Below are 24,918 nucleotides of genomic sequence, written 5' to 3'. Positions count from 1 at the left end.
ACCCCACAGTTTCCATGCAAGCCCACTGCAGAACTCACTGAAAGGTTCACATGGGGCAAACAAGTTTGTCAATTTGAATAAACCAGACAATTCTGAAATACTACTTACAGGCTGATTAAGTAGTTTTTTGGGTGGGTTTTTTTTGGTTTTTTTTTTGTAGGCTTGTGTGAATTTTTATGTATCACAATAAAGATCTGGAAACTAAGAAGCTGCAAGAAATTAAAAAGATCAAAACTATATCCAAGGATGATTTGCAGGAAGGAATAAATTAGGGTCTAACAATAGTTCTTCAGCAAGAACTACAGCACATTTCTTCAACCTGAGTATGGAGTTGGATTCTTTTAAAAGTGTTTCAACTATTGATATAAATATATCTGCTTTGTTCCTGTCTCTGTGTATCTGTAGCACTACAATGTTTATTGTGCATGAAACAAGACACATATGAAATTCTAGGAGACAGATTTGGTGGTTGGCAGGCTTAACTGACTGGATTTTCCACAGAGGAGAAGCAAAGATTACATAAGTGCAGACAGTGGGACTTGCTCCTAAAAACCACCCAATTTGCCTCTTAATACTGAAGATAAAAAAGGTATTCTTGATTAGTTTGAAATAAAAAACAAGTATCTCCATTCTAAACAGTGGCATTAACAAATAATCTGACAGCCAATATTAAAATAAGAAGTGACTATTCAAATTCACAAATACAATTTAAAGTAAAATGAACCAGTTCCCAGTAACTGGGAGATACAAGGTACTCAATGCCATTTGGGAAAAAAATATTATCCTACAGTCTACCTATCAGATACCTAAATTTTAGAAGCAGATTATTTTGCCTTATTTAATGATTCATAGCTGTATGCATACAAATTCCTGAAGCTCAAATACTTTCATACACACGCCCAAACTGTAAAACAATAATTCTATTATGTTCTGCTACATGAAAATGGGACAATCATATGAATTCAACTTTTCTTAATGCATGCATGCATTCCACAGTACTGGAAACTATCTCCTCAAATTAAATAATGATGCAGCTTTGCATATTCTTTATAACTAATCTAACTTAACACTATTTTGTCATTTAAAGCACACAAAAAGCAATTTTTCAACTAAATTTGAAGCCAGCCATACCTCACTTAAGATATTAAATCAGCAAAGCTTATACAACATATTCAAACTGTACACTTGGCTAAATATGAGGGAATTGTTACCTTTTTATTTAGCTTCAGCCAAGTTGAGTAGCCTTTGCTGTCCACGTACTGCAGCCCAAAAAACCAGACTTCACGAAGACCAACAGTTTTCACCACCTAAAGATAAATGAGCCATAATCATCAGTCATCACTACAACACATTTTTTTAACTGGCATTGAGTAGCTTAATAAAGCTACGTGAACAAACTGAAATGTAATCAAGTCTTACAAGAACAAAAAAAGATGAAATAGTAGCAAAACATCAAGTTCAGAGAACCCCAGAGTTCTAAATAAACTCAAACGCTCCAAGCTATCAGCTGGAGCGTGCAGCCCATGTGTAGATCAGCACCTGAGGAACAGAAGGTAGTAACAGGACCCTGAGGTTATAAAGCACATCTGGGAAGTGACCTGCAGCCCTATGGGGAAGTGAGTAAACTTCAGCAGAAGACAACTGGTAAAATGATAATAAAGAGTAATATTTGTGAACAAGCATGACGTAATGAGGATGAACTGCTTCCTTCAAATAGTTCTGCCATCTTCTAAGAGTTAATGATAAAAGGGGTAAGGATGATCTCCTAATTTAACATACATGACTTTCATGTAAGATTTCAGATCAGGTTTACCACCAAAAACTACTAAAAAACAAAATTGTCCTTGACTAGAGGAAAGGCTGTTTTAGGAATGCACCACTTAAAAAGATGGACAAAAATCACAAGCTGTTTTCAATTTCACAAGAATTGTAGTGCAACCACAAGGGACGTCTCCCAGGACTTCAAAAAAGGATGAAAATGATGTGACAAAAATCTGCTGTAAAAAACCTTACAGAAAGATCTGTGAGTAACAGTAAAAGGATGAACCTCAATAAAAGATCATATTCAATAAAAGCAAAACACTGTACATAAAAGATAACAATTTAAATTATGTGAACAAAGTTCTAGTTGTAAAGCAAAAAGGCAAGAAAGCTATTACATTACTATGCACATGTATGGTATTCACAAATCTCTAATTCTACATAAGGACTGATCGCATCAACTTATAAAAAAGGATGCTGCAGCAATGGAAATGTGTCACAAATGTTGAAAAGAATGACCAGTGACTTGGAACATTTTTGGCATAGCTAAGACGAACTAGGGCTACTGACAGAGAAATAAGGAAGGCTATGATAAAGGTCTATAAAATTTGCATGGCATGTAGAAGGAAAATAGGGAATGATTGTTCATTATTTCTTATAACGTAAGAATCAAGAGAATCAACAGAAATCATGACATAGCAGGCTCAAAGCAAACAAAAAGAAGCACTTTTACTACAGAGTATAATGAAACTGTGGAACTGTTTACAAGTCTTTTGCACAGCAAAAGCATATGTGGATTTAATAAGCAATTAATCAGAAGGGTCCAGCAAAGATTAATAAATGACTGTAAACTCTGGCTCCAAAGATCACGTATGGTAGTACTTACATATGTCCTCAGGTTGGACCATGGTGCCAAGCTGCTTTACTGAAGGCTGTTTTATGGAAGCATTCAGATGCATGTGAAGTAAATAGAATTTTACACATAGATCCTCCTCCATTTTAAAGTAGTACTATCGGGTTGCAAAATTAAGATTTTGAAAATTAGAAAATGTCATAAAGTAACTATGCAAACTTACTTCTGCTGCCTTGCATATTTGAATAATCACTTAACAACCATTTGAGTGTGCACCTTTTTTCCTCCTTTATCATTTCACCATCAAACTCCAAAGCACAAAACGCACAATGTTTGTGGATCCAACCTGTTTGATGCCTTGACTGAGTATGGTTATTTCCTCTAGAATTTCCACATCATTTACTTTAGATCATAAGAAATGCTTAGAACAGGTCTATATTACTAGTATGGTCCCAAGCAGCATTAAATTTGATGCCCCAACTCAGGAATTTCAGACCTGCTGTTTCTTTTGGCACAGATCTCCTATACAACACTGATCAAACTACTTATGGCTTTATCAGATGACTGAGAATGCTCTTTACCCTGCAGCTGTCCAAGCTGAGCCCTTGTACCTTATCAGCTCTCTGCACAGAACTGCAGATGCTCAACAGCTCTGCCCATAAGGCATAAGGAGACATGAGCATAAGTGCTTATGCTCACGTCAAAACATTTTGCTCTCAACCCACTAACTATGGCCCTGAGATGCACATGATTTAAATACATACAACCTGGGTACAGCAATGCACAGCTACACAAGTTTGCAAAATCAACACTAAAACCAGCAGAACCCACAAATAAGGAAAAAGCATTGCCTACACTGCCTCTCAGCTCAAAGGAAAGAAATAACCTTTCTGAAACTTTATACCGAGATAATACATGCATTTCTGCACTGCAGTAGCATGTTAATGAAAAGTAAGTAAAGAATGAAAAACTTAGGAGTTTGATTCTGGCCCAAAATGCTATTAAGTAGCTTCAGGCAAGTGTTCATCCCATCTGTAAAACAGATTTATCCACCATCACATCCTACAACTTGACTATTAATAGGCAATAAAAACTTCTCGGAAAAGAAAAGCAACCTGAACAATGTATGTTTGGGCAAATCACAACATACACATTAGACAACAAGGATTTCATATCGTCACCTTCCACAAGATTGTAAAGAAGGCTTTGGAGACATCTGGAAAGGACAATGGGAAAAGGATAAAGGAAAATTACAACATTAAATAAAGGAGACAACCCTCGCATTCCTTCTGAATGGCAGCTACAGTCAACGAAAAGCTACTAATGCACAGTGCTAACAAAACAAAACAGCTCCCCCACAACTACCACCAGTGTGTGGAAACATCCTCACAGGGTTCTTCCTCTCTCAGGGAAGCTACAGATGCTTAACTGGTTGACTAGAGGAGGACAGATCCCCTCTTGCATGTTCTGACCAGAGACAGGATAGACAGAGGGACCAATGATAAGTATGTTAGTACACCTTCTGAAATGCAAGTAATTAGGAAAAAAAAAAAAGCTTGTGCAATAAAGAAGAAGTTTACTGAGTTTGACAATGGAAGAGAAAAGAGATAGCCACAGATTTCAAATGCTGCATTGTTGCCTGCTAGCAGATGAAGATGATGAGAACGTACATATGGAATGGGAAACAAATGAACAACTCCAGAAAATGCCAATTAAAAGCCTAAAAGAACACTGGCTGGTAAAAGATTGAAAGGTCATTCACCAAAAATGTAGGGGAGCACTAAATAACAGCTGAATCCATGGAGAGGTTATTTTCTGCAAACAATAACCAACTTGCTTGTCATATTCACCACTTCTGCATAAACCTTGAGGGCCAATCCTTTCAGTAACAGTGCTATTCAATTCTCTTTCTATAGAGAAACAAGGTAACTTTTTGTCTGGAAATTTCATGCTGGTTTCACAATACAGTTCAGCTCTTGATGTTACATGGTGGAACTCACACATGAATTTAAGATCAGACAAAAAAGTGTTTCTCACACACAACTACCCTGGTTGATTTTTCTTGACCTAAATTTTTTTTTCAGTTTAAAGCTCCAGAGGTAAGAATTGGTGTGATGTCAAACACCACACAGAGAACTGAGGAACAAAGAAGACAGCATGACAACAAATTCAAAACTGTATCTTTGTTTGCTGTTTGCAAATGCTCCAATTTGGATGAGCCTGATTACCTGGGCACAAGACATTACACAGCAGAATGTCACCCCACCCAACAGTGAATGGCATAAGATAGCAAAGACTGGCAAAAGACAAGTAACAGCTTGAGCCTTCTATGCCACAGAATACCGTACTTTTATTTGATGATGGTGATGCTGGTTAGACAAAAAGCAAGACAGCCTCTTTTTTCAAGAAGTGTTTTTAAGAGTCATGAAGTTTATTCTTATGTAGGGGCTGAAGACCTACTTCATAGGTATACCCATATACTGCTGCTGATGTTAGAGAAAAGGGCAGGCTGTAAGTGTTAAGAGTCAGTCATTTCAAACAAAAACTGCAAAGGTGATTTCATTCATCTAAAAGTTCAGTATTAAAACAATAAACATTCTCTTCTTTTCAATTTATATAATAAGACATTTAATTGACTCTAAAAGGTCAACTAAAAGTTTAAAGAACTGTTTTGATGTGTTACTTTCTCTTAGTACTCATCATTGCGTATTTCAAGCATCTATAGTGGAATGGACAGAAACAACTACTAGGCAGAACTGTTGATCTACTTAAACTATTTTTGAAGGGTAATTTCAGATATTTCCAGATTTCCTAAATAAAGGCATACATTTTGGATCTAGATAATAAAACATATTTATTGGTATCTTGTTGGAAAACAACATAACACATTGACAGGTCGTGACTATTTTTAAGGTTTCCTCAAACACCTCACAACACAGCTCAAAAAACTTGTTTCAAGATTCTGAAGACTAACATCACATGAGTGCAAGAACAGCCCTGTTTAAGAAATTGTTCACTTGGTCCATTTGACTGATGTATAACACACCATCAAGTGACAGTGTGTAGCTGTGATAGAATAGTTGAAAATTATGACCTTAATGTGCTTGTGGTATGCAAACCTTTCTTCCTTTTCTTTTTGTTTTAAACATAAAGTCCAAACTGGTTCACAGGACAACAGTATTTAGTTCTACCATTTGGGAAGTGAAAAACCATCTTACAGTATTTATTGCTGGAAAGCAATTGTGTTAGCTTTCATTAATGAACTTACTGTTACATACATATTTCTAAAATACGCAATTCTAACAACTATATTGCCGTAGCAATTATAATATTATTAGACATAAAAACCACAATTAACTTCAAAGCAGTCCCATACGCAATTTATCCAAAGGCTCACTGGTACCGTATTTAGAGAGTTGTCTTTGAATTCAATGTGTTCCAGGAGAAGTAATGAGGAAATTCACACTAACTCAGAGCCTAGCTTAGATAACATAAGGAAAGCAGTCTGTACATGAGAACACTACCACTTTTTCAGACTATGCCTTAATAACCACAATACTCTTATGTGCTTGCACTTACATACATAGAGACATGTAAGTTACCTGGTCAAAGAGCTGCTTGCCTGTTGTATTGGGCTGGATGGCAAATTCCAACTCTGCATCCATGGTGGTTACTCTGACATTGATCTACAGAATAAAAGGAAACATTTAAATCATACTGTAACAGTGTAATGCTTCCATAGCCTTTAAGTTCAACATTTTAATGGTCTTGTGTACACACAGAACATAGCAGTAAGAAAAACAGAAAATTTCAATCTAAAAACTTTCTCATCGTTATTTAGTCTACAAGCATAATCAGCATAGTACTTACCCATAGATTGGAAGGTTAAATTAGAGAACAAAGCTCAAAATTAATTTTATGGGAAAGCTGACATCACTACTGAACAGCTGAAGAACATTGGGATATTGAGCTACTGTGCACTATCTTTCAGAGGGCTTCTCAAAAGCATGCAAAAGAAAAAGTTCTTGGTCACATATATGTCATTTTAAGGTATTTATGCCTAGCAATGTAAAAAGACAAGCAGCCTTCTGCTTACCATTTCTAAAATCAAGCAGTTTGGTGGTCAAAGTAGGCACTTTGACCAAGCTCTAGGACTAGACCTTGTTGTACATCTCAGGACAGATAAGAAGCAGGTTTTCACCAATGGAAAGAAAAACTACAGCAGTTAGCTCTCCTTAGTGCCAACCTCCTTCAACTCCCTTACTACAAAACTAAAAAATCTCCACCATTCAATGAACCTCCTTCTCCTGAAAGGGAGGACCATTTTCCAAATGACTCCTGACAATCACTGGGTTTATTTGTTATAAAACAAGAAGTCAAATACTGCAGGAGATAACTGGAAGCCTTACTTGGAAGTACAACAGTCTTTGCCAATTTCTCTTCAGCTGGTACATACAGAAGTGAGAATTTCCATGAAACAGAACAAAGTATTAAATGCACAGCATGGTCTGCTCAGTGTTAGAACAGTCCTCCAACTCCTACTGCCAGGGTATCAATCACATTTTATTTATCTTTAGTGCATAAGAATATAAGTATTAAAAGGTCAAATATATCTTCCTATAAATGCAGAAAAACCAAACTCACACAGATATATTCTAATTTCTCTCTACTGTAAAAAAGGGCAGAGGAATAAATTAGGACTTGTATTACAGGTTCTTACACTACTTGATCTATGCATGTGGAAACCATTTCCATTAACTATTTCCCTAATTTTGCCACCAGGTGGAATACTTTGAGAAGTGATTGTCTGGAAAAGAAGGAAAGACAACACATGGAAGGGAGATCTAAGGTAGGGAAAATAAAACTGCAGAGCAGTTTGTCTTCATGCAACAGATGAAGCTTGATCACTGCTCCCTTCATTGTCAAGGTAAACACGAGGGGGATATACAAGACAAGAATAGCAGGAGCCTGAGGACATCGAGGTTACAGACTTGCAAACAAGAATGATAGAGGGGGCTTAGCCAACTTTACTCTGTGTGCAAGCACTGATAAAGAACAAGAGTTGAAGACTTTGGAGTAAAAGATAGTTTAGTTTTATTGCAAAAAAAAGAATTCAAAAAAATAGAGGGTGTGTGTCAGGAAGAGGGAAAAAGATGTTTTCTGTAAATTCTCAGTCTCTCTATTTCAAGAGAAGAAAAAAAGCCCTTATGGAATATAATTCATCTAACAAAATAACTAATTTTAAATGGTAGTTCTAATTCACTGCCAGTTACACTAGTTTAAGCATGAGGGATTGCCCCTTAATTACAAAAAATTAACTTTTAAAGCCAGTTTTTTACTGAAAAAAATGAAACCTTCTTTAGGGCAGTCACAAGTAAGCAAGGTACAAAGAATAAGGCCAAAAAATAATTTTATTAAATGCCAAAGTGCTCTGTTATATAACAGCACCATTGCCAAAACAAGAAGCATCACAGATCTACAAAGCACAGCAAGTTCAAAACTAATTGCAGCAGCAAAAACTTCTTATATAAATATCCTTACTACAAATGTCATCTACAAATGCAAGAAATATTACCTGAGAGTTTATCCTTCACAAGAACTAGGATACGCAAACAGTAAAATAATAGCTGTAATACAGAGACAAACTCAATACAGCTCTAAATTCTGTTTGCTTCAGGATATTACTGCCCCAAAAAATCTGAGTGCTCTAAGCGTACAGAGCTTCTACACCTCCAACAGGTACAAAGAGGCATTAAGAGTACCTAGCCACTTCTACACATTACAGTAACTGCTTAAGCCTGCAGCATTTCTGTTTATCTTTGTACTTCCAATTAACAGATCACTCAGCTGCTAATCAATATTTACACATTCAGTTCCAATAAAAAAGTTGCAAATTAAATGATGGTAATGTTAAAAAATTACCTTTTGTGGTTTGAATTATTGAAGAAGAGACAAAAGTTAACACTACATTTTCTTTCTGAAGGAATTTGAACTGACTTTGATTTTTGGCATACAAATACCAGGCTTCTACAAACTTGTAACATTGTTTCACACCTTCAATTGTTTCTGGGCATGGAACATAAAGTTACTTTTGTCAAAACCTGAAGAGCCCTGAAGGTCTACTTATCCAATTCAAACCTTGATAACAGAGCACCCTCTCAACAAAAATCAAACCTCTGGTACCAGTTGCATTGTCTGTAAAATAAAGCTGGCAAACTACATTAACAAGAGTCATTGGGGAAGTTTCCACATCATAAATATGGCAGGGAATTGAGAAAACACAGGCAGAGAAAGAAGGTCCAGGAGCTTCAGCAATGATCTGCCACTCACACAACCTCTGCTGCATCTCTGGCTACTTTGACACAATGCTCTTTCCGTGGGGAAATTATCTGAACCACAAATTACGAGGACAGTCACTAATCTGAACCAACTTTACCACACAAATACAGAAACAGGAAGGAGCTCTTGCAATGGTGACAAGAGAAATGCATGAAGGCTTCCTGTAGCAAGTATTGGAAGGTTACCACTACGCATACCACAAGATTCATTCAGTGCCTGCTTTTCAAACTTGCTCTCACCAGGATCCCACATCTTTGTTACAGAATCTGACAGGTCCCTTCCTCACACAGTTCAGCCAATTACCATCTCAAGTTTGCATATTAAATAGAATCACAGAATAGTTTGGCTTGGAAGGGAAACTATTTAGGTCATCTTTAAAGGTCATCTAGCTCAACCCCCCTGCAACAAGCACAGACACCTTCCCCTACATCAGGTTGCCCAGAGACCCATCCAACTTGACCTTGAACCTTTCCAAAGATGGGACGGGACATCTACCACCTCTCTAGGCAATTTTTAGAGTTTCACCTCCTGCACCATAAAAATTTACTTACTTTTATGTAGTTTGATTCTTTTATATCCTTTTAGCTTGAAACCATTAGCCTTGTCCTATTACAACAGGCCCTGATAAAATGTTTGTCTCCACCTTTCTTATAAGCTCCCTTTAAGTACTGAAAGGTGACAATAAGGTCTCCCTGCACCTTTCTCTCCCCCAGGCAGAACAACCCCAAATTCTCTCAGCCTTTCCTCATAAGGAGGGATGCTCCATTCGGCAAACTATTTTTGTGATCCTCCTCTAGACCTGTTTCATCAGCATCATGTCCTCCCTGTGCTGGTGCCCCAGAGCTGGTGCAGCCCTGCAGGTGGGCTCTGAGCAGAGCAGAGGGGCAGAATCCCCTCCCTGGCCCTGCTGCCCACCATTGGATGCAGCCCAGGACACGTTTGGCTCTCTGGGCTGTGGGAGCACACTGACAGCTCATGGCCAGCCTCTCATCCTCCAGCACCCCCAAGTCCTTCTCAGCAGGAAGGACTTCATCCACATCTGTTCATCCCCAGCCTGTGTTGACATGGGGGAATGCCCAACCCAGATGCAGCACCTTGTACTTGGCCTTGTCGAACCTCAGGAGGTTCACACTGTCCCACTTCTCGAGCTTGTCCAGGTCCTTGGCATCAGCAGCAGACTGAGTTTATCTGTATTTTACCAGACTTGTTTCAGAATGAATAAACATGGCCAAAGGAAAGGGAAAACATACACTTAAGAATTACACGTTGATTATTCTTTGCCAAGGGAGCAACTGATGTTTTGATAACAAATATTGCTAATGGGATATGAGGATATTTGCCACAGCTCACAAAATACCATTTATAGAAAATATTCCACAGCAAATTATCTATTAAATAATTTATCAAAACCAATAAAGAGTACAGTCATTGAAAATATCTGGAATAACAAACACAGATGTGCTTAATAAAAGCCAGCACTTCATAAGGGAATTATATTTTTATTGCATGCATTCTTTCACCTTTAAGGACTTGAAAAAGTATGTCTACATTTTCTTTTAGTACCTAACTTCAACCCTTCACAATTTATGGGACTATTACACCGTCACCGCATTAAGCTTTGAACCTCTCCTCAAACTGATACAGTCCATGAAAAACGCACAAAACCTGGCTGTAAGCTTAATAATCTAAAACTTTATCTTACTGTACTTCAGCCATCCTTTGCAAATATTAGTTATGGCACTTCATCATGAACTCCAAAACTGAGTCAATACCAATACTGAGAAAAAAAGGCCATTTCAAATAACATGGAAATGGTTTCCAGAGGTTTTGCTTTGGCTTAATGAATGCAATACAAATTAGTCATTTGTAAAAGCCACAAAAACCAGTCTGATTTGTAAGAAAATTGCATATGGCAAAAAAAGTTTGTTCAAAGAGCTCCCTCACACCGGTTCAGCCATTTACAATCTCAAGTTTGCATATTAAATTGTGTTAAGAGTAGCAGTGTATTAGTCCCACTGCTTCACAGACTGCACAGCACTCTCTCAATACTAACATCAAAGTAGATATAAGAAGAGATGAAAGAAAAAAACTTTATGAAGAAGGTAAGGTAAAAAGGTAAGGATTAAACAGCATTAAGAACAGAAGGCTACAGAATAATGCCAAACAGATTTTACTAATAGACGAATCAAGAAAGCAGTCCTCCAAGCTGACATCAGTTGTCTATTTATACTACAGAAATAAATCATAAATTCAAGCCATAATTCAAATACTGCATTACACAGACTCAAAGATTTTCCTGTGTAACAACAGCACTGTAGTAAAAAAAATTTATATACTATTTCGGTTCAACCACCTTACAGAAATTAGTTTGAGCTTGCAAATATTAGAATTTTAAACCACAACATTATTCCAGAATTTGTTATTTATTCCTTCTGAATACACAATATCATAAAATGTTGAATAAACCAAAAAAAAATCCTTTTTAGTCTTAGTAACTTTGACATCTATCTGTGTTATTCCCCAGTGTAATGCTTGCTTGCTTTCATGCCTTGCAGTCTTGAACAAAAGTGCTGCAAATTATCACCAAAACCAGATGATAATTTAACTCTTTCTACACCCTATAAATACAATATTTCAGTCAATTAAATCTAATCTTCTTAGCATATGAAATGATTAACAGTTATGTAACCCGTGATGTCTAATTTTAGCTTCTATGTTTCTATTTTCAGTGCAGATCTGTGAGAAGGCCGTAGAGCTGAGAAACATTTTGTATCTATTCTTTTAGGAAGAAAGCACTGAAAATAAGAGTCAACAAATATTCTGTTCTTTAGCAAGCTGAGAACTAAGCATACTGAGAACAGCACTTGCAATAGCTCAAATTTTGATTACAGCAACAAAGACGTAATTAAACAAAGAAGTCATCAGTTTTATTCAGATGGATCACATCATGCTACATGCAACTAAAATTCACACTGCTAGGTAGAACTGAGAACACTAAGTCTCTTTTAGAAACAAACTATTTGGTTGTAAAATCAGAGTAGATGCTGAGTAACAGTTGAAAAACTGGAAAGCCACTTTGTCACAAATCCAGGCAAAAGGAAGGAGCAGACTTTCTACTAAGCAATCAAAAATGAAAATGTTTCAATTATGTATACTTTTCAGTCACATATTACCTTAGTATTCCAGGACAATGTACTAAAGTTGCTTTTACCCTTTCAAAACCACCTTTTCCCCCAAACTATTTAACCTACTATCCTCTAAAAAAGAAAATCCAAAATCCATGCCCTTTTACTGCCATGTATAAGAATCATTCACAGTGGCATGAAACTTATTTCAGACTGAGACTTCCAAGAAAAATGAAAGATGTTTGCTATAAAATTCCAATACTCTAAGACTTTCTACTGGTCTTCATTTACTTTATTTTGTCTGGAATAATACATAACTTTACGATGTGAAACCAGAAAAAGTGAAACCAAAATCTATTTAATTGCCTTTTCTGTGGGTACTGATTTCATTTAAATTGATTTATGGCTTATTTATTTGTTATTTTCTCAACAAAAAAATTAATCCCAGAAACCCAGGAAGAGTTTATAGTTGTATTGCACAGGTTTACATATTTACAAGACTACCAGATGTTTCTGAAAACTATCAATTGGATCATCACAGCAGAGTGTGAAAAAAGAAAACCTAAATAGGTCACAGTAATACAGAAGAGATAAAATAACATTGTCAAAAATCTCACCACTTATGTTAACTGGGTTTTCTTAGCTTTTACCCATGATATTTCGTTAGTTTTCAGGTTAAATGATTTCCAGCAATAAAGCTACAGAACACTGACTGTCTTATTTCAACAACTGTCAAAAATAAGCAACAAGGAGTTAGGGCATAAATAGTTTCTGGACTAGAAGTGCATTTGGTTATTGTGGATTGTCCATAAAGACAGCTCCCAAGAGCTCCAGTAAATATCCATAGCAAGAGACCTCCTACTGTCCAGTACTATCAAATCTGAGCAGAACAGCAAGACTCTTCAAAGAACAACGTCAGATTCATTAAACATAACCATGGCTAGGCTCTTACAGTCTCCAAAGAAGAAAGAAGGGGGAAAAAAAAAGAGAGGAGGGGGGAGGAAGAGAGCTCCAACGCCACTTATCATTTAAGAAGCAACCAGAACAAAATCTGAGGTTTGATTTTTATAGGTAATACTATTTAACCTTTGGCAAGTGTGCTATTTCTTCATTCACTGATTACCAAATATAATTACAGCAACCTGCAGTTTACAGGAAGACACTGAGAAATGTAATCAATTTCATTTCATTTATAATGGCTCCTTTCACTTGGCTTCCTTCTAGGATTTCACATGCACCCACATCATCAAGAGACACATGAACTCTTCATAAAAAGTCCCTTATAAAAAAAAATATATCTTTGGCACAAGGCCAGCTTCTTTGCCAAGATCTGGTAGCTAATATCCATTATTAGGGTGGACTGTGCACTCTTTCAACACCACTGCAATCTCAGTTCTAAGGCTATTGCTCTCCTCGTGAGCAACCCTAAAATTCTTATTTCCTTCAATTTTCTCTGGTCCTTAAAATAGCAAGAACCCTGCCTGCCTAAATTTCATGGTTCCAGTCCCAGAATTTAAAAAGAAGTTACCTCACCCAGGCTTTTTTTTTTCCCTAGTCACGACCTCTGTGGCTCCATGGGTCTCCAGCTGCATGGAGCCGAAGGCCTCACAAACTGCATGAGCTCACAATGACTTTTTGCCTCATTCTTAAAACAAAGTTTTCCAGTTGAGAAGCTCCATCAAAGGCAGTATACTCAATTCTCATAGCCAGCATTCAAACAGGTCAGAAAATAGTATGCTGCTAATTCATTTTCCTGCCCTTTATAGTGCAGCTTTCTCCCACCAATGAGCAGGATAGAGACAGCTACTTCCAGCTCGAAAAAGTGCAAAGAAACTGCCCCTAATCCACTGGCAGGAAAAGAAGAAATTACAGAAACAAGGTATGACCAGTTGGTCATCAGATCAACTGCCAAGCTCAGAACAGAACTTTGAGCCCTTAGTCCCATGCTCACATTATTCATCGAGCTGTACTAGTTCCAAATACTGGCACACAAAACTGATTACTTACAGGGGCAATTTCTTATTAATAGCAAAAACCTTTTATGCATCTACATATCGGGATATACGTGTATGCACATGCACATAGACACATTTATTCTTAGCAACAGACCTGCCCTGCTCCTAATCTGCTACCAAAATGAAACATCAGTAAACAAAGAAAGCCCAAAGGCTATTACATAAACCAGCCAAGTTGAGTAGAAACAACCTGACAATTCAGTTCCCTTTCTGAATGCTTTTCTCACTGGATACAAGTGGAAGAGACAAGCAAAAGTCATTTAACACATGGCAGATGAAACCCTAAGGTAGCAATATAACATTACCAGAAAAAGAATCAACCTACTGACTAATAATCTCCTCAAAGACTTCTAGAATTATTATCAAAACAGAAGATGAAGATCTTTTTTTCCCCCAGGTAGAAAGTGGATGAATCTTTATCTTAGCTGAAATGAGCAGAACAGGAGAGCAGAAACTCTGCTTATTTCCTCCATTCAAACTTACTTTCTATGTGATACCCTCTACCATGGTAAAATCATTAACTTAGTGCAGACACTTTACACACGCTCTGTCTTCCCCTGCCAAATCCTGCACCAAACCCTTCCACTGATTCTCACAGATACTGAGTCAGGCTCAAATTATACCTCAAATAACTACTGTAAGTAGCTCATTGCAAAGTCAACAATTCCTGAAAAGTCATTCCTCCTGCCAGCCAAGAGGGCTTCAGGTACTGCTCCCATTTCCAATTGTCCTCCATGCAATTTACAGTACCAAGCTTTCTGGATCTTTTTTTCCACATGTTGGTACTAAACTGTCTCAGCTTCAATTGTACAAGATCAAATCTTACGAAATCTAGAAAGGGCAGAGTCAAAACAATTAGAACAGTTAAGATTATCTCGCTAAAACATAAAAACCTTCCTAGATTTTAGATGAATATAAATCTGCTACTTACTGGTTTCGGCATTTTTCTTGTTTTCTGTAGTCTCCTGTTCACTTAAATCTTCCAAAAACTCTTTGCCCCTTCTGCCAAAAATAAAATTAAGAGGGTTGTTTTTAAATGAATCAATAATCACAGTAAATAGTACAAATTCCTATACAAGAGCTCTACATGTACAAAACACACTTCTCAGTAGGTGACATCTAGAAACAGCAACTAATTTAGCCAGAGCCAGAATCTACACGTCTCTAAGCAGTAACATCCTTCCTAGTTTCTGTAGAACATTTATGCAGTAATGTTACCATAAAGAGACAACAGTTTCCCCAAAGTGCTACAAATTCTTTTAAAGGTTCTGTTATCATACACCATTGACTATTAAAAACCTCTAACATTATTTACAAGAAACATCATAAAGACAAAAAACCCGCTCTAATAATTTTAAAGCATCAAAACTTTTATTTCCTACTTATAAAATAATTTGCTTCTCTCAGCAAAAGAACAAAAGTATTTTTTTCCAAATTAAAATAAATGCAAATACACCAACAGTAAAAAAGAGGAAGAAATTCTGCTGTGCTTAAAATAACACTGATTTTTTCTTTTTAAGCAGAAGACTATAAGTTATATCTATGTGGTGATGAAAGTATTCACTATTATTTTCCGTTCCAAAAAAAGTTTTTATGCCTTGAAAAAATATGCTTGCAAAGTTATTGGGAGATATCATCCTACCTCCTTTTCAACTCCTTCTAACTTAGAGCAAGCAGCTAGTCACCTTCCTGCACACATTTACAGTAATGACTTCCACAAATCAGACTGTTGCTGGTTTGCAAGGAGCATCACAGACTGCACTGTTTTCAAAAATAATATTAACTGGAATTACTCTTATACGAAGAAAAATGACTGTGACATGCTAGTCAGAATAATCCGAGATTTCAGTATTATAACTCCACAGCTACAACAGATGAATAAAATCTTTAGAAGTGCTTAAAAGAAAGCAAGAGAAAAACAGAATACTTGAGAGCGATCCAGTTATCAAAACCAAGCTTTTGTATAACTGATCTTTCATTCATAAGGAAAAATGAAAAATAAAGTATTTTTACAAAAAAAATTAAAGAACAAAATTTTCTCTGCTTCTTGGCAATAAAAATACAGTAAATATTAGAAACATTTGCACAGCAATTTAAGGTGCATTAGCACTTTATTTTTTATTTCTTCTTCTAATCTGTAGAGATATGTTTGAAAATGGGCTAAAAAAACAGATAAAGGATGAAAACAGAACTTAAGAAGCATAATTGTTGTTGGCTGGTAAAGAAAACAAATGTTAAGACTAAAGATTACAGAAACAGAGATCTAATGGCATAATTCGGATATGGAACAAAACTGATGTTTAACAAAAAATCAGCCTGGAAACATTAAAACACTGTCCTAAAGTTACATTAACTATGCTATAACTAATCCAGCCCAACTCTAAAGGTATAATAATACTCTGTTTGCCTAGCGTAAAGACAATTACATTCCAGCAGATTTTTTTAATTACAGAAGATACTCTAGAGAACTGGACAGTATCAGTCATGTCCCAAATGCAGGCTCGCTGCCTGATGTGCAGTGCCAATTCACGCACTGAGCCAAGGCATTTCCATTTCTTTATTCTGATCTACTCAGAGCAGGGAGCTGGGCAGGAACCCACCAAAGGCTGGCACCCCCATCATCCAAACTTCACACCTTTCATACATTTTAGCAAGCAAAGAAGTCATGCTTTATTGGCTACAGGTCACATGGCTCTCTTCTTGAACAACATTTTACCTTCTACTGGTTCAATGATTCTCTCATTTCTGCCAATCACTCCACATGCTCAGCCATTCCCCTCTGGAGTCATGGGCTTAGGGAGCCAGCAGGCCCTGAGTTGTGGTCACAGTCACCCCTGCCAGAATTACTTTTTCTCCACTTGGAGCTGATTCAGCACAGTTGCCGAGTTGGCTTTGTTTGTTTTTCCCTTATCTTGGAAGTTCTGCCAAACGCCCTTGTGGCTCGTGAATTCTGCATTCCCTGTGCCCACTATCAATGGAACATCTTTCTTCCAAACTTTGCTAACTTTCCCCTGGGTCTGAGATGGCTGAAGAGTGTCAAGCCCCAAACTTTAACAAGGCAATTCTACTGGCAAGTCATTTATCTTTCTAACACCTGGACATCAGCAGTAAGACTACTGTTCTAAGATACTGTTAAATATATCCTTGAACATTATGAATACACTTTTCTTCTATTCCCCCCCTCTGCTTTTAACCACAAAAGCTTCCCGGGGAGGAAGAAAAAGTTGGCTTTTGATAAACTCGGGCTTTTGTTAAAAATTTAACAGCATGTTTCCCTTTCAGAGAAGAGACTGCCTCCTCTTCTCCCTTCTTTCCCTAATGTACACCTTGGAAAAATTCAAGAGAATAACAGAAACCAAAACAAGCTTGGCTCCAATATCTGCTAACAGTTAGCAGGATTCCAAGCTGTAGTAATCCCTGTGCTCACCTCTGACAGCAGAGGCTCAATGCTTGAAAAACTGAAGGCAGATTGAAGCCCTAGAGTTACACTCAGCTAATTAAGGATGCAAAAGCTAAATTAGATTCTCATCCACCATTTTGTGAGCGTGCCAACTCAACAGTGCCAAAAGGAACAGAAAGTAGCACAGCTACCTTCCTGTGCCTTTAGTTACAGAGCACTGAAAAGAAGGGGTATGGTAAGATGACTGATAAGGGAAATCCAGTCTCCAGGAGAGCAGTGACAGCACATGGCACAGGACCAAGATCTGTGTTATCAAACTATTCCTTTCTGAGGTCTTTCTAAGAGACAACGTGTCTAGCAATTTCTACAATGACTGTCATACCCTCATACATTTTATCACCACAAATTCATTCATAAACATGTCCCAAATTTTTGCTTTGGGATTTACTCAAACATTTTGCTATAATACTACCAACAAACCAAAAAGTATTTATTTGAAAACTTACTTTAAAACCTTAAGTTAACTTTTAAAATCAGAAATGTGACTACAAAGTTTTACAGGTTAATCCTATGTCATCAAACCACAATTGGGAGACATGTTTTCACATGCAAGAGAACAAAGTTAACAGCAAAAAGCAAGAGTCCTCTTAAGTAAAACTCAATAAAAATGAAGTCTCACTGTTAGTCCCACAGACCTCATGGGCCTAAGAAATTATCACAGTATAAAAGAAACAGAAAAAAAATAAAATCTATGCAAAACAAACAGCATCCCATGTATTTTTTGTTGAAGTGTCTGCATGCAGTATATTTTATAAATGTAAAAAAAAAATCTATTTCTTTTTTTTAAATTTAGCCAAGTATAAATTTATAGCCAACTGTGCTGAACTTATTTCCATTGTTTTCATTTTATATATAATACAAAAAACCAACCTATGTCAGTCTTACAATATATAATACAAAAAAACAGCCTGTGTCAGCCTGAGTATGTTTTCATATTCAGTTTTTATATGTTTTCATATTCACTGTGCAATTTTGAAACAGTACAGTCACACAAATGCATTGTAACTATTATATTTATATAGAAATCAAGAAGATCTTAAAACTGCAAACATTGACATCAAATAAGCACTGAATAGAAACCAAAAATCATCCTATCTTTCCCAATCATTGGCACCAGCTAACATTAAAAACAAAACATGAGAGAAACACTGGGCCAAAAGAAACCAAAAATTGCAGCCAGGCAAAATATTGTGTATCTCCACTGTTATTACTGGAGTGGCAGTTCACTTTTGCTACTAATGCCAGTTCAGATAAATTTATATTTAGCAGATGCCAAATTCTTAACTTTGAAGCAACTAATTACTTACACTTACTTTAATCTTAACACTCATGGGAAATGGCATTGCAAATAGTGGGGAAAAAAAAGCCCTAGCAAAAAAGACCCCAGCCAGCTGGGATTGGGAATGATATTCCTTTTGATTCCTGCATTCTGAAACCAGCTTGTGACCTACAAGGCATAAAGGCTCATCACTTCAGCATTTAAAATCCTAAAGGTCCCTCTTCCAAGTCAGGATTAACAGGGCTGTGACTTTGCCAACTTCCTACTGCTATAACACTCAGGACTTTCAGAAGTATATGCAGTAATGTGGACTCTGGACCAAAGCAACAAAAGTATCAGCAGGCTCCACAGCACAAACAGCTAAAAAAAGTCATCCAGAACATCAAGAACTCTCTTGAAATGAAAAGCTGTGATTTCAATTAGTTTCACTACAAGGCAGTTGAAATTTTTAAATCAGTATCATCCAAGTTTTGAGTTATGCCACAGAAAGCAACAAATAAAGCAATTGTTGAAAGATGACAATGAAAGCTTTCTTCAGAAAATGATGGTGCCTAAAATGCCTGATGCCAAAATTCTGTCAAATAATTTATGCAGCAGCTGTTTTCAAAAGAAACATTCATAGACACAGCCATGGGTCTGAGGTCAGGTGAGGATGGGATTGCAGGCAGAAAGCTTGAGCAGGATGCTTGGCTGGTAGAGAAGCAACACTCAAAAGCAGGATCCCTGTCTGATAGCTTAGGGCCTTCTCTCAGAAGCAGCCCCTCCAGCAGCATCCCTCCTAAGCTTGAGCAAGAGGTTTACCATCTGTTTCCCTAAATACAGATAGATGTCAGGGACCACAGAGCTTTACCCACAGCAACATGATTCACTCATTTATTAACAGAAACTTATTTAAAATTAATATACTTCTTTTCAAAGTCTTATCCCATTCCATTTTTTGTGGTACCTAAAAGTTTTAGATCTTTGCGGGGGAAGCAATAGGCAACTCACAGGCCATTGGACCTGACTAACTGGTCTCAGATTTCTACAAAAATATCTCTCTACTCCAAAGCAGTCTGTGAATGTCTGCAGGGCAATCATCTTTCACACTAACAGCTCCCTAATGACACACTTGCTGCAATCCAATAAAGAAGTTCATTTGCCACAGACTTTACTTCTGCATACATCTTTTTCAGACGGACAGAGCGACCGCCTACACAGTTGTCTGCAATATAAGCAAACCAGGGCGGGAACTAAAACAAGACATTTATCTCACCAAAAAAAAAAAAGAAAAAAAAAAAAAAGAAAAAGAAAAGAAAAGAAGAAGAAAAAAACCCCAACCAAAAATCTAACCCTGAATTGTACACCTAATATGCAAAAATTGAGATTTGATCAGTGCTAGATACCACATACAGAGTTTTACATGCTTTTTTTTATATACTGTATCTTTCCCTTCTTAAAACCACTATTTCCCCCAACCTTCCCCGAAACACCCAAAATAGGCTTGCTGTGTCTGAAAAATAACTGCAATAGAACTAGTACGACTTATGTATTCAATGTATCTATAGGAAAATACATTTTGAAGAGTTAGCATTTCTTCTAAACTGGACTTCCTGTCAACTTCAGAAGTAAAATGAAAACCTGGCAGTTGCCAATACAGTATTCAATTAAAAGCAACTTCATACCAGTCAAAGAATATTTCTGCACTACTTGCAGTTTTGCCAGTTCATAAACTGGTATGTTTTAGACATGCTACATGATTTACATACACTTAATATTTATTGAGTTTAGTAACCTTAACTTCAAGTACCCCCAAATGTACTATAGGAAATAATTCAAGGATTCTGAAGAGTCCTACAATGATAGGAAGGCCAATCTTACCATTGGATGCACCATCAAAAATGGAAATCATGAATATAAACTGATAGAAGTACTGTAGCTTCCAAGTGCAATAATCCTCTCTCTAAACATACAGTTAGCAAAGAAATAGGACATGTACCCAGAATTTTGGGTATATCTCATCTCAAAGTCAAGTACTATATTTTATGAATGATGCTGTTAAGTCTCTTACAACCAGTTCCATAGAATAAAGGAAACCTATGAACTGGCCACTCACCATTCTCCATATGAACTAGCTAGAGTTCTTAAACTGCAATGTACTCGTGTAAAGATTAACTGCCTTTTTGGGCCAATGTCATATTTCTTTTTCTTTGTACTACATGACTTGAAGGTTTCACTTCACAGAGTGATTAATAAATATCTAAGGCAAAAGAAAGCAAAGAAACATTTTTTATATTCAAAGTACAGCTAAGTATTAGCCTATTGGTACAGTTAGCCAACAAATGCAGTTCTTTGGTGTTGAAAGGAAAGAGTTCACCTAGGCTCCTTCAGCTCTGGAGTAAACTTGCTGAGCATGCAGGATACACTGAGTGCTGCTTTAATGGATCAGTATCTTTCCACAATCAGTTCTTTATCCAGAAGTTTGTATAAAAGCTTTGTTTACATTTACAAACTTGAAAATCCTCCCTCTCCTCTACTCCCACAGACTTATAATGCAATATAAAGCGATAGGACAGCTTTGATGTATTTAACACATCCAAGAGAAAGACATCATGCCTACAACAACTTTCCTCTTCACCTCTGGCAACAGAGGCAGCCCTTCTCAAAAAGTGGAGCGAGGCTGCTGAAGAAAAAAGGCCGTTCACCTATCCTGGCAAAGGCTAAAGGAACCCTGCCAGGAAATGCCTTCTCACGTCATAACATCTACATGTCTTACCCTCCTGGTTTTGCAGCTTGTAGGTGGATCTAAATCCTCACTCTCTTTACAGCTTTACCCAATTTTCTGTGAAACAACCTTTTTCTGGCAGGACTATTACCATAGCCCTGCAATGGCAGAAACAGAGCAGAACTCTTTTTGTCATCTCTACACACACTTTCACCCCTTTTCTTTGAGTCAGCATTCAACAAAAACTCTCTGGACAGCTCCAGACATGTCACACCATGTCATTATTTCATGCATTTTCTAAAGATGTTCCGCTTTTGCTCTCCCAATTTCCCAAGCTAGTAGAACAACTGTGTCACTTGAGTACAAAGCTTGGAAATACGCCACTGCCTTGCAATTGCCATTTGCTGGGAGGCTGCTTATCTGGGAACACTGCACTGACTCGCAGTTTATTTTTCTCACAGCCCCTCATGCTAAATCAATAGATCAATAGAGGCAAGTCCTATAATCTAACAAACAGTTGCTACTTGTGCCATCTTTAACGATTAAAAACCAACTTCATGGCAGCAGCCATAACGTTACCGTACAACAACTCCACATCTTCCCTGGGAGCACACGTTGCCCAGCAGCGCTGTGCCAACGCACCCAGGGCTGACAGCAACAACCGCATCTCCACAATCTTCTCCATGTGCGAGGCGCTGCGCAGGCACACGCGTCCCCAAAAACGCTCCCGTGGCACAGACACGGCGACAGGCATCGCCGATGGAAACAAACCAGAGAGACATGTAGCGATACATCTGAAGCCTGACCCGAACCGGCCACAGAGGCTGAACTACATAAAACTCAGAAAATGCCACTCCCGTAACTCAGTTTGAAAAACTGAATCTTTTTAAAAGCCTGTACTAGAAAGAGGAACACGAAATACTTGTCTAGGGTGTTAGACAGACTGGAAAAGACAGCTTAACAGCACCTTACAACCAAAGTGATTAGTTGTGCTGGCATGGACTCCAAAGAGATTTTTTTTTTTTTCGCGTTCAGATTAAGAAACTGACAAAAGACAAGTGAATTCCACAAAGTTGAAACTAAAACCCCTTATCTGCGCTAAACTTTAAGCGACAAGGTTAATTACAAATGCCCACGACTTCTACAAAACATTAATCCATTCAAAAAAACAATGCACAAAGGCTCATTCAGGGCCGCTGCGCCCATTACGTCGGTCAGTACTTAAGGACTCTTAAAAACGCGCATTTGTCGAAAACAATAGACAGCAACAGATGCTCCACAGCACTTGTTTATGAAGTAATTCCTTATTATTCTCCCACACCGCCGCACTCAGCTGGCCCGACCCGACTGCCACATGTCTACTACGGTGTAACTTGCCGAGCCGCGCCGCTCGGGGACATGAATAATGCAGCGGAGGCTGCGCGGGCACGCCGGGGGCGCGCTCCCGGGGCCCCCCGACAGAGCGGGGCGAGCGGGGGCTCGGCGAGCCGGGTCCCGCTCCCGGGCGGAGGCGGTGTCCCGCACACGAGCGGCGCGGTGCCGCGCTCCCGCCGCCGCAACAAGTCGCCCGGTGCCCCCCGCCCACCGAGGGCTACGGGCGGGCTCACGCCTCGGGTTGCCGCCCCCGCGCTGCCCTCCCGGGGCCCCGCTGGCGGCCGCCCGCGCACCCCCCGCCTCAGCACCCCGCCTCACCTGGGACTTCGCTCCCTCCGCGGCGCCGAGCCCCCGGGGCAGGGTGCTCGGGGCGCGGCGCTCTCCGCTCCTGGCGGGGCGGTGTGTCCCCCCCGCCGCCCCTCGCAGCGGGGCAGGAGGCGCTGCGGGGCGGCCCCGCGCTGCTCGCCGGAGATGCGGCGCGGAGCGCGGCGGGCGCTGTGACAGCTCCGCAATATGGCGGCCGCCGCCGCCGTTCGGATTTTCCCCCCTATCAGATGTGGCTCCTGCGCTCGCACTGCGCACGCGCGGCGCGGGCGGGCGGGCATGCGCGGCGCGCGGCGCGAAGCCGGTGCCCGGAGGGGCGCGGGGGCGGCGGCCGCGAGGGGCTCCCGTGAGGGACGGGGACAGCTCGGGGAGCGCGGCTCCTGGCGGTGGGGGACGGAGCTCCCGTGAGGGGACGGCGGGGCGAGCGCTTTCCTTCTGAGACCGCAGGCCCCTCCGTACGGGTTGCGCGCCCCTCCGCGCGCCTCGGCGGAGCCGGTGCTCGGGGACCCCGCGCAGCCCTGCCGGTGTCATGAGAGCCTGTGGCAGCTGCTGCAGCGGCAGAGCCGCCCGCCAGAAACCCCCTGCTCGCTTGAGTGAGGAGGGGATGAGGAGAAGCAGCTCTCCCGTTAGCGCGGGCGGGAAAGGACAATCTCAAAAAAGGCTTCAGCCAGCGAGGGGGAGTTGGCGGCGTGGTTTGGTTGGGTTTTTTTTGTTTGGTTGGTTTTTTTTTTTCCGTCCAAAGCCCCGCCAGGCATCGTGCCGCCTTTTAGGCAGGCGTGTGCTCCGGGTGCGGCGGGAGGCCGGGTGTCTCGGCAGATAGGGTGGCTCGGAGCTGGCGATGCCACCGCCCCGCGGTGCGGCGGGCAGCACCGGGGTGAGCGGTGAGCCAGGGCTGGGAAGGGTCGAGCTGTGATGGCTCATGAGAACAGGGATGCCTTCAGGGAAAGAGCATGGAATGCAGTCTGAGTGGAGAGCGCTGACCCTCTTCTCCTTCGTATCATCGCAGTGATGGGCGTTCTCTCTTTTTTCCATCACTCAGTCGTGTGAAACAGTCACGCTGATGGACGGGATCACACTTTTTTTTTTGATATTTTTCTCCTTTTTTTGTATACAGTCACAATGGGAATGTAGAAGAAAATAGCAGTGAGGAGAATCCTTCTGAAGGACAGAGAGGTTGAGGCAATCCCAGCCCCCACTGTGCTTTCTCAGTTTATTTTTTTTGCAAGGAAGTGAAGGTGCTCCCGGAGCTCAATGGCAACCCAAGCAGGGAGGCCAAGCAGCAAAGCTCAGTGCAAAGAGATCCACTCGAGCTACCAACTCTGAGTCATGCAGCTGCTATTAATACACCTCACCCTCTGGCTGTCTGATAAAGAGAGATTGGGGGAAGGACTATGAGGAATTTTCAATTTAAAGCTGATTCAAAAAGAATAAAAAGAACATTCTGTGGTGAAGTTGAGATGTGGAAGAGAAGGAAAGCAGCCTGGCAAAGATGGAATAATCTCCCAGAGAATTTGTGGGAGCCTCACTGACTAAATATTTTAAAATTTTTTGACAAAATTTAAAGAACATTCTGATAACGTAAATGACCACATAATACAAACTATTATAATATTAAATATTGATAGAAACTTGAACATAATTACTTTTTTGGGAGACATTTATTTAATTTATTCATTTTGTTGTC

At 39.4% G+C, this 24,918-nt stretch overlaps 1 protein-coding gene across 4 annotated transcripts in view; it reads right to left on the bottom strand.

The window, feature by feature from the left end:
• RDX (radixin) overlaps window positions 1-23,486 on the bottom strand; it is a 44,822-nt gene extending 21,336 nt beyond the window's left edge. For all 4 annotated transcript variants that reach the window (XR_011680254.1, XR_011680255.1, XM_071434123.1 and 1 more), the window contains exons 1-4: window positions 23,229-23,486; window positions 15,025-15,095; window positions 6,217-6,300; window positions 1,212-1,307 (exon numbers count right to left, since the gene is read on the bottom strand). Coding sequence is in view for 2 of the 4 variants with exons in the window: in XM_071434123.1 (XP_071290224.1) it covers window positions 1,212-1,307; window positions 6,217-6,300; window positions 15,025-15,036 (192 nt within the window). In the remaining 2 variants the exon portion in view is untranslated. The remainder of the gene's footprint in view (window positions 1-1,211; window positions 1,308-6,216; window positions 6,301-15,024; window positions 15,096-23,228) is intronic.
• Window positions 23,487-24,918: the final 1,432 nt, after the last annotated feature.

This window comes from Agelaius tricolor, unplaced genomic scaffold, assembly GCF_023055355.1.
Source record: "Agelaius tricolor isolate 1412-34295 unplaced genomic scaffold, bAgeTri1.0.p SCAF_9, whole genome shotgun sequence".
Taxonomy (NCBI): domain Eukaryota; kingdom Metazoa; phylum Chordata; class Aves; order Passeriformes; family Icteridae; genus Agelaius; species Agelaius tricolor.
This window is presented reverse-complemented; position numbering and strand designations above follow the sequence as displayed.